Below are 10,635 nucleotides of genomic sequence, written 5' to 3' on the forward strand. Positions count from 1 at the left end.
TCTCTAAAACTTGCAAACTATCTTTTACTAGAAGGTCTAGGCAAAGCAAAGTTCATTGTACGTGGGGTTGTATCACCTCATTTTAGTTTCGACACTCCATATTTACCACCTCCACTTGAGGAAGTGCTACAATACTTCATGGGGATTATCAATAGTAAAGAGGAGCTACACCATGAGGTGTGTGTGTGTGTAAAACTCTGCAAGAAAGTTACAAATGAGGTCTTTTGAGTAGCACAAGGATGCCACTTGGGGTTTTCTTCCTCTTCCTGTCTATTAAACGAAAGCTGGAAAATCCTGGAGAAGCGAAGAAGTTGCGAAAGGTTTTTCTATTCCTCTAGTTTGTAGTCTCCATCGCTCCATTCCGGGGAGAGGACTAAAAAGGGGCAATCTCATGGAGAGAGAAGGCACTATTCCATCCGGACAGACGATGCCTTTGCCCGCCATCGTTGTTCCAGAGAGAGAGAGAGAGAGAGAGAGAGAGAGAGAGAGAGACCAGGAGGAGGTAAGGTATGCTGAAGGAAATTATTATTTTCTAGTGAGATCGGGATGCATCCGCAGTCCAATGACCCAATAAAGACAGAGAACTTAAGAATGCTCATTATTTACCGGCCTTACATGTTTGAAGGATATATATTTTTTGCAGGGAACTATGGTTATATATATCCTACACAAAACAAAAGAGTTATAATCATAATCCACGAGAATTTCTTTATATATTGTTTTCGAAGGCAATACACATCTCTTTCATATAATAAAGAGAAAAGTACAAGCCACATAGACACTTGCTTTAGCCCAAAGGACCCCCAAACAAGAAGGAAAATTACAATCAATACCAAATAATTTGGTGTGCCTGTTACCAACATCGGTCACCCGGTCACCCGCCTCTGGCACCACCACAGGGACCTCCTAAGGAAAAGGGGATAGAGCACCTCTTCAGCCGAGCTCGAGGCGGCTCCGCTGTTGATCTGTAGCTCTGCAGACCTCCAAAGTTGCTCGCCAAAGGTGAAGCCTTTTCCTTGAAAGAATTTGGCCGGGACAACACCTCACAGACGCCATTGAACTCTAGATTTGGGACCCCCGTGACACAACCTCGAATGAGGAAACCTGACCCGCTAGCCTTCAATTATGAGTCGACCGTCTTTGAACTGTTGCCAACATAGACCACCACTGACACCCGTTCCTAAACAACCTCTCATACTTCGTGCCAATGCCAGAGCGAACGATGTCACAATGGCAGAGCCTGAGGACACAAGTCCACCACAAGGATGATGTCCCCGCCACGCCATCCCTGCTTGAACAATCTTGCACATGGATCCATCATTGACCATATAGAAGAACACCACGTTAGAAAAGGATTTGGAACTCCTTTATTTAGTGCCGTTGTCACCCTCATCAGAGCGAAGATGTGGTGCGGCAACAAACCTAAGCCAAGAAAACCCTAAACCTACAGCTACGTAGGTCTGCAAGTGTGAGATCCGGTGACCCCGTCATGACCGATGACCGAGAAGTCCTCGTAGGGCCGGGCCCATAGGTGTGCAGACTGTGCGGCTAGCACAGGGCCCATAAATTTTAGGGCCCCAAAATTTTATATAGGCGTATTATATTTCTTCTGGGCGTTGGGCCGCGCATGGCGCTGGGCCATGGCACGTTCGCGACTCCACGTAGTCAAGCGTCCCAGCCTCCTAGGCCGCCTGCTCGATGGCTCATGGATCGGAAACCGAATGGGATCGTCGGATCGATCACATCCAAAGGAAGGCTTCCCTCAAATTAAAATCCAGAGGAAGGTGGGCGAGACGGCGCATCGAGGGAAAGGCAGGGCGCAGGCGAGACGACGCATCCAGAACTAATCAAAATCGATCGCATCCAGCTCCAGAGCCGCGACGGGCGACACGGCGACAAGCGGGGCAACGAGCATGCCACTTCGGATTAACTTCATCTAATCAACATGTTTCTCTCGCCCAAAACAGGTAGCCCGCCGCAGTCCCACTGATTTAACTTTGGCTCCTACAGCCCTACACCTAATTTTTAAATCCTAATTAACTTTTGGCAGTGATCGCTACTTCATTAGAGACCGGTTCTTGCCTCCTTAGTTAAAGATCACACTAGTGAAATAGGGCTTCATTTTTTAGTTTCGCATATGACCTCGGATTTTGCCGGCCCGGCCCTGTGTCCTCAATGGAGGGGAGCCGCCAGAGGACGGGCCGAACGGCTGTAGGTCGCACTAGGTAAAACAAGATCTCCGCCTCCATCGTTTGGTCATTGCTTCCGACGCTAGACACGTGACTGGGGACATCCAGAAAGGTGGGTGAGGAAACAATGGAACAATTATTAGCGAGATCAAGCTACACGCGTTGTCTTTTGATTGTATGTTTAATTTCGAAGGTCGTGCTGTCAATGTTGAAGCACATAATTTAGCTAAGTTTTCATTTTCGTCAGGTCCGTGACAGTCACGTCTGGCTTGACCAATCCATGACCAAAACTGTATCCCAAATTCTGTGGTGTTTGATGAATAAAACTTGGCTTACTCCCAAAAAAAGTAAAACAAGATCGTCTTTCTTCTTCCACGAGAAGAAAGAAAACGATAGCCCTAATTGCGTTGGCGTACGTGTCTGCCCTAATTTAATTTAAGAAGGAAGAAGGAAGGAGGAAGGAAGGAAGGACTAGCCCTAGCTCGTACGTGTGTCTGCCCTAGTTTCCTTTTCATAGGCGACAACTGATCACGTAGTATATCATGTAACGCAAATTTACGGGTTGAGCTATTGTACAGTACGTACTCATGAAACTTCCTTGTAGTATGTTTGTAGTAATCCTTAGGGCACCTCGATGTCAAACGGCATAAGAGCGCACGCTACCGAGTGAGTGTAAAAAAAGATATACTACTATCCCGACGTAGAACGTACGTCCGCCGCTAACCCCGCCTTGCCTTGTTGCGTTGAACTGACGCTCGGTTTAGTGTTATCATCGTGCCGACACCGGGAGCCGTACGTGTTGGTTGGCCGCTTCGGGCACAGATGCGAGTCCTGGCAGGACTATGACGGGCGCCGCTCGCGTCGGTCACACGGTCGCCCGTATTATAAAGGTTCCACACCCACGCGCAACCCAGCCCATCAAACGCAACCAACCCCCTCGATCGCACGCAGATCTCGGCGCCCCGATACACACACGCGGACGTGTCGTGTTACTGGAGTAAGCTTAGCAATGGCGCACGACGCATCGGCGGCGACGACGGCGCAGAAGCGCAAGTACACCGAGGAGGAGGAGACAGCCGGCCTGTGCGCCAACGGCTGCGGCTTCTTCGGCGCCGCCGCCACCGGCAACATGTGCTCCAAGTGCTACCGCGACCACGTCCACGCCGCCACCGCCGACACCGCGGCCGCGGGGAGCGTCTGCTTCATCGACCCTGCTGGTTCGACCGCGCCGCCTCCGGCGAAGAAGGCCAGGATGACCGTTGCCGTCCCGTCCTATGACGGTGCGGCCGCCTCCTCCAGCCCCGCCGCAGTTGACCCCGCCGTGACGCCCGTGAAGCAGCCGGCGGTGGCGGCGAACCGGTGCGCGGCGTGCCGCAAGAAGGTGGGGCTGCTGGGGTTCCGATGCCGCTGCGAGGGCACCTTCTGCAGCGTGCACCGCTACTCGGAGAAGCACGACTGTGGATTCGACTACAAGGCCGCCGGCCAGGAGCAGATCGCCAAGCACAACCCGCTCGTGGTTGCGGACAAGATGACCGGAAGGATCTGAAGCCCACAAGAAACCACCAGATCAACGGCGAACCGATCAAGCAGTTAGTCATGGCGTCTTCGAGGATAGAATCGATCAATCTTCTTTGTATTTGCTAGGTCTTCGAACGTGTAAATATTAGTTTAGGCTTCCAGATATCGAAATTTTGTAAATATTAGTTCAGAGTTTAGATTTCGATCAGAGATATAGGAATTTGTACCGTGAGTCTTAAAACATTAGTTCATCACGATTTATACATAAAGCAAACCATCACGTCTATGCAACAAGTTTCAGTGTAACATAAGAAGATAATAAGTCTGCTGTGTAATATTCTCTTAAAAGTCGTACTAAAGGTAATACATTTATTTTCAGACGGAGAAAATATCACAAATATGCCCAAAACGAAAAAAAAAGTTGATGCAATAGCTACGCGGAGCCGACGAAGCGCCGGCTAAAGCCTTGTACAATGTATAAGGTGCTTAGGGGGAGATGCTTGGTAAAATAAACCATATTTTTCTCGAACATGTTTAATTAAGCGTTTGTCCTCTACAAATAAGCACCAGTGCTTAAGAAAATATGAATTATATTTTTCTAAGCACCTTGCATTGTATATAATATAATGCCTAAAAGGATATGCGCATTGATAATCCCGCCAAGTCACTCGATGTTCCGTTGTCTAGTAAGCGGGTGCCAGTGCACATCGCAAAAGACCCGCCCAATCACCATTTGTTACGCGTTGTTCATTGGGTGTAGACCATCGCTGCGAACACTCAATAGGAGAGACGTCTCCTCCTACCGGTATGGTTGGACTGGGCTTATACGAACTCTCCAAGATTTGAGGCCTGCCATTCAGGCCCAGGGCCTTATGGACAAAGCTCCAAGAAAAGCGGGCAGCGGACCTGAGAAGACAACGTGGGTCCAGGACTCAGACACTACACACGGGAAAATACCATCGTCCGGCCCATGCCGCTTGGTGACCTCCATCCCTGAGGGGAAGTGACCGCACAACAACTGCCAAACAAAGATCTTAATCTCTAGCGAAAGCGGCGCTTTCCACAAAGGAGTGGCCCATGCCAGCATCGGCGCACGACATAGGCCGCCAACAACCCAACAAGGTCAGGTGCCCAAAGACAGTATCCAGAGAGTTTGTCATAACCGGAGGGGGAGCCTCACTCAATTCAGCCCAAGCAAGGGTCTCCTTAGACCCAAATGTTTGTCAGAACGAGATGTTCCAATTCCCATTATGGGCAGTTCAGGGAACCAAAAGCATTGAGTTCGAGGAAATCGCAAAAAGGCAAGGGAATCGGCGTGCGGGACCATACCAAGCTATGGGTCCAACCAGAAGAGAGACCTTCTCCATTGCCTAGAGGGACGCGAGCCAAAGGCGGATCTCATGCTTGATTGATTGTAGGGACTTCCAAAACTAGGAGCCCTCCCTATGATCGCAAGCTAGGAGGGGGCGGCCATGTAGATATCTAGCTTTAATGAGCAGCAATTATAAGCCCCCACCATCCTGAGAATCCGTCACACACATCTCAGCATAAAGGACACATTCATACGCCCAGACGCAAGAATACCTGTTATCTTTGACTGCAAAAACAGGACACCCCGGACCATATTCTTATCCAATGCATTAATGCTCGATACGTTTGGTGGGCCTGTTTTGCATAGCTTTTTCCTATGGCGGGAGTGTCTAGCACTCTCGATAGGATGCTAGACTGGGGATCCATGTCTGTGGCATCTGTCCGAAAGCAGCAAGAAGGGAGTTTGACTCTCTCTTTATGTTGGTCTTCTCGAGCCTCTAGAAACAATCGAATGCTCGCGTGTTCGCCAACGCAGCACAGCAGGCCAATGAAGCTTCTCTGGTCATAAGATATGTATGGAGGCGCATGGGAGATCATTACACAGCAATAGAGAGAACTCCCCTCTTGTTGTATGGGTGTGGTGTTGGCACCAACAATCATCGTATGATTATTTTGTTGCCATCTTGTAAAACTCATTTGCTTCCTTATATAACAGTATGGTACGTTTAACCGCACTCTCAAAAAAAAAAAGCCGAGATGCAAGAACACCTGGATCACCTTGGTCCCTAGGAAAGAAGAGATCAACCCACTTACTCATATGGTACTTCTAGCAACCATCGTCCACCTACCGTAATAAGCGATTGATTTCGCACGAAAACCCAGCATGGGGAGCGCGCAATGTGTCATGTGTTGGGCGCTCCTGCAGGAGCACTTTTTTTTTTGAAGTTGCATGTGTTTTTGGTTTTTGGGGGATTTTATTTTTACTTGGTTTTTCTAGGTTTCCTCAAAAAGAAAATTTATTTTCCTATTTTTCTCGCGTGAAGGACACCGTGTGAAAAGCATAGGAGTGCTTCATAGTGAAGCAATGGTGTGCTTCCGCCCACATATGTGCTTCTACATGAATTGCACTGTGCGTGTCGAAAGTGAAAAAGGCAAAATTGTGCTTCCCGGTGAAGCACTACTGTGTTTCCCGAAAAGTGAAAAGCACAACTGCGATTCCGCGAGAAGCACAATTGCACTTTCTGAAAGCTTCACGGTGAAACGTTACCGTGTTTTCGTGTGAAACACACATGTGCTTTCCGAAAAGTGAAAACCACAGGTGTACTTTACGCTTAAACACAACTGTGCTTCCCGAAAGTGAAAGCACCTGTGTGCTTCCAAAAAAAAGGTGAAAAGTAAAACCATGCTTCCTTGTTTTCGGTTTTCCGTTGTTTTTTTTTTCCTCTTTTTTGTTTTTGCTTTTTCCCGGTCTCTGGTCTTTTCTCGATTCAGTTTTTTTGGAAAAAGAATGGTCTAAACCTATCAACATAGGATCTAGTTTCGAAGATCTCAACGCAGGAACCCAATGGTGGAAATGGTTCGTGATTTGGATGTAGACACACGGTTATATTTGTGCTATAAGACTCTTATATTTATTTACAAAGGGAGACTACTTTTTTTTCAACTTGCAACCCCCACCCCCCCCCCCCCCCCCCCCCCCCCCGAACTGCGTTTCATTCGTCGAGGGATTAATGTGAGAGTTTAGTTCGTAGGCTGGTTAAACTGTGATGCGTATGTATAAACTTAATTTAGTTTGGTACAAAATGTGGTACACATGAATGTAAGGAAACAACCAACATCTAAAACGGCCAATCGACTGCGTGTGGTAATTCTAAAAAATAATGAATTGCTTGTGTTGGACAGCAGTCCAATTATTATATCCGAATGGAGAAAAAAATGCACGAATCGAACAGTGCGATGGATCACACCGTGCACGACGTGACTAGCAAAAGCAGGAACAACATAGTCGGTACTTGGTACAGGGGCGCCGGCAGGTCATCACCACTTGGTAACAAAGGGCCGCCTGGACTTGTGAGCAGACGAGGACGGTGCCGGCCCAGGGGCAAGCCAAGGAGCGTCGGCGGCGAGGATTGTATTGCGAGAAGACGAGGACGGTGCCGGTGCAGGGGCAAGCGAAGGCGCGTCGGCGGCGAGGATGGTGACGTTGAGCTTCATGCCCATAACGCAGTGGCTGCCCACGGCGCAGACGAACCACCTCCTGCCGGCGCTGGCGAGCTGGACCTGATCGCTGCCGGAGTTCCAGGCGCCGAGGCCCTTGGCGCTGTTGCACGCCCTGAAGTCCGGCCCGCTCACCTCCACCACGTTATGGTTGGCCTTGTTGTACTTGAACACTGCAAGAGCGTGGCAAGCCTTGGTCATGACTCATGACATGATCAAGAGATGGAACGATTCTCTAAGCTTAGTTGTGCGGAGTGACAGGTCAGATTTTCGTGGGCAAATAGAGCATGAATCCGAAGGAGATATGGAGTTGATTGAGTACCTAGGGCGTCGCCGACCCTGAACTGGTTGCTCTCGGACCAGGCGGTGTAGTCGAACCCGAGCGTCCACCCGCTGCCGTCGCCGACGACGTGGACGGTGGCGGAGGCGGGCAAGGGGAGGAAGGCGACCGCCGTCGCCGCCACCGCCATGACAAGCATCGCCTTGGAAGCCATGGAGATCGAGCAACTCAAACTGAACCTACCTCTTTGGTTCCTTGTAAGGTACAGTACTGAACTGTGCGATGGGTGTGAGGAGAACGAGTGCTCCGACATGGTTATATAGAGAGACGGATCTTGCCCGATTTCACGTACGTACGTACGTGCGGGAGAAATAGTCAAAAGACACCGGGGAGCTCTGCATTGGAGCGACCAATGGAAGGAATGGATGCATCGATCGATAACAAAGCAGGAGGATTCAGGAAATTTAGTTTAGTCTGACGCGGTCTCTGGCTGGTTTCGTTTCCAGCTCTTTGCCCACCTGTGCTCTGGCTAGTGTACATGACGTGCCTGCCTGGTGCCGGCGTACACCGCCGCTGCCTACTCGATCGGCCGGAGGTGCACTACATGTTGAGTATAATCTCCATTGTTATCATCTCTGTTTTTCCTTTACACCATAGCTAGATGTACGTTTGTCTGAATTTATAATTTGGGTCAGTCAAATTTCGAGCGAAGGAACTAACAGCCAGAAAGAAGGATGGAGCTCGCCGGAGAAGCCTCCGGGTCTATCTTAAGGTGGCAGGCGACTCCATCATCTATCTTAGGGCTGTGGGGGGTGGTGCAGGTTTGCCGGAAAAAACTGGCCATCACCGGGGTTAGAGGGATGGTCGGGGGCAGCGGAAGCACGGTGGTTGGTAGCGGTTGAGTGGAGGGCGGAGCGAGGAGGCTGGCGCAGGAGCACCGCCGGCCGTCGGCAGTGGTCGCTGGCGGTCCGGCCGTTGATCCGTGGGGGCGGTTGGAGAAGAAGCCGTCGGGAGGTTGAAAAGAGGATCCGGTTGTTCGTTTTGCATCCGACGGCTGGAAAGAATGGACTAACCCAGTTTAAGTTTCCATCAGACGTACACCTAACCACTCCCTTTTCTTTAAAACAACTAAGACCAAATGTCTCAATCCATTAATTAAGACAATAATATTTCATTAATTGGCGGAAAAAACAGACCAAAACTATTGCTATGTGAACAACATAGTGCATCACCGTCTGCCTTGGCTACACATCCAAGAGGACCCAGCACCATCGACGGGAGAAGAGCCACAAGGTTGTTTGTAACTGTCATCGTCATTACTTTTCTCTGCGCAAATGACTCTTGACTCCATCACAGCAACAACAAAGTCTTCACCGCAACAATTGCACCTCATCGTCGTCACTTCTCGCCACGTGAATGGCCCGTGACTCCATATCACCGCAACAACAAAATCATCACCGCAAAAATTTTATATATGGCAGCACACGTGACTTTGATAACGATGTCACACCCCATGATGGTATCAGGCCCAACTGGGTGTTTTAGACTATACCATTCCCTGAAACCATGTAAGTGTCACTTGATTGCACTGTTGAAGATGTGTGAATCTTTTCCTACAAATCAAATATATGTACTTACAACGCAATTACATCTTATTATTTCTCATTATTGGCCTATATAATGTATGGTTTCAATATTTTACATTGGAAATTTATTAATTTTCATTTCACACAAGATTTGCAAATGCAGACTGTCAAGAGTGTCAATATACATTATAGCAAACTGAAAAGCACGCTAAGCCACGCATAAAAAGACCAAACATTTTGTAACCTATTACACACCCTCCACCCCAAATTGAGGCATAATTTCTTTGTGAAGCAACCTAAATATCATAGCCCTTGCTTACTTTGGAGGCATGTCATGCAAACACTATAGGAGGCATTGCAATCAAGTTTAGTTGATCAGCAATGCTGTATGTGCGACTAATTTCCATCCAACACTCGTACGGTTAGAGATGATTCAATTTGTAGGCCATAGTATGCAACTTCTTTTTTACTGTCTGGTGGGACAATCGTCAGACAAAAAACCGTCATATGCATAGCAGGTTCGTTAGTTGATACATGAGAACAATACCACGCGAGCATATATATATTCTCGCCAAATACAGTGTATTCTTGGTGTAGCCAAATAGATCAGAAAACAGTTGTGGTGCCAACATAGAGCGAAAAGACTTCTGGGCCCCTTCACCAAGACCCAAAAAATATCATAGCCCTTGCTTACATTGGAGGCATGTCATGCACAACCCTCAGGCCACCCCTGTAGTTAAACATTTGTTAAATGATGCTAAATCGTCATGCTAACATCCTTTATCTTGATTATCGTAAGTCGGAATAATGCAACGACACGAGTTCACATAATAAAAACTTGATTTTGAGTGGCATCTTAAGCTAACATGCATACTTAGAGTGAAATCTATCATGTATCTCCAATGGCCGAGCACGTACACTGGACACTGAATGTACCCATCGCATTTGAGTGAAATCTATCATGTATCTCCAATGGCTGAGCATGTACACTGGACACTGAATGTACCCATCGCATTTGAGTGAAATCTATCATGTATCTCCAATGCTCCCGTGATAGGGTGATTTTGTCGACTCTAAGCACAATCTCATGCCAATTCGTCAAATATTGTCTCATAATGGTTTGTGGAAAATAGACACTCAAACTAGTCTTGATGAGAAGTTGTGCTTATTTTAATTGAAAAGTGGAAATATGCATGAGTATAATTATTTTTTTGAGCAAAAGAGAGGCTTTCCCTCTTCGATTTCATATAAAGAAACCCACATCTAGTAGCATAATCTCCTTACATGACACGCAACGAACTAAGGCAACTAGACTAATAAAAAATACCATACCTGAGTATATAGATATATGGTTGTTTCTTAATATTTTATTCTGATCGTCTTCAAGATATTTTGCAGCACATATCACGGAATGACTATGAATATTAATTATAGTGATTTTTATAAGATAGTCACAATAGTTGAATAAGAGAACCAGAGCAAATAGTATTCTCTATCTTGATTATCCATAAAGAAACAACTAATGCCATATGGC

General features: G+C 47.6%; 2 protein-coding genes across 2 annotated transcripts; one reads left to right on the forward strand and one right to left on the reverse strand.

Annotated features, from left to right (window-relative positions):
* Positions 1–3,151: 3,151 nt before the first annotated feature.
* Positions 3,152–4,031, forward strand: LOC109760862 (zinc finger A20 and AN1 domain-containing stress-associated protein 7-like). Its single transcript, XM_020319664.3, has one exon. The coding sequence runs from the start codon at positions 3,199–3,201 to the stop codon at positions 3,733–3,735; it is 537 nt and encodes a 178-aa protein (XP_020175253.1). The 5' UTR covers positions 3,152–3,198; the 3' UTR covers positions 3,736–4,031.
* A 2,766-nt stretch (positions 4,032–6,797) lies between these two features.
* LOC109760863 (blue copper protein 1a-like) lies at positions 6,798–7,913 on the reverse strand. The gene is made up of 2 exons (XM_020319665.2): positions 7,558–7,913; positions 6,798–7,408 (listed from the first exon to the last, which is right to left on the reverse strand). Exons 1-2 carry the CDS (start codon positions 7,826–7,828, stop codon positions 7,056–7,058), a joined length of 624 nt encoding a protein of 207 aa, XP_020175254.2. The 5' UTR covers positions 7,829–7,913; the 3' UTR covers positions 6,798–7,055.
* Between the last annotated feature and the right edge of the window lie 2,722 nt (positions 7,914–10,635).

This window comes from Aegilops tauschii, chromosome 5, assembly GCF_002575655.3.
Source record: "Aegilops tauschii subsp. strangulata cultivar AL8/78 chromosome 5, Aet v6.0, whole genome shotgun sequence".
Taxonomy (NCBI): domain Eukaryota; kingdom Viridiplantae; phylum Streptophyta; class Magnoliopsida; order Poales; family Poaceae; genus Aegilops; species Aegilops tauschii.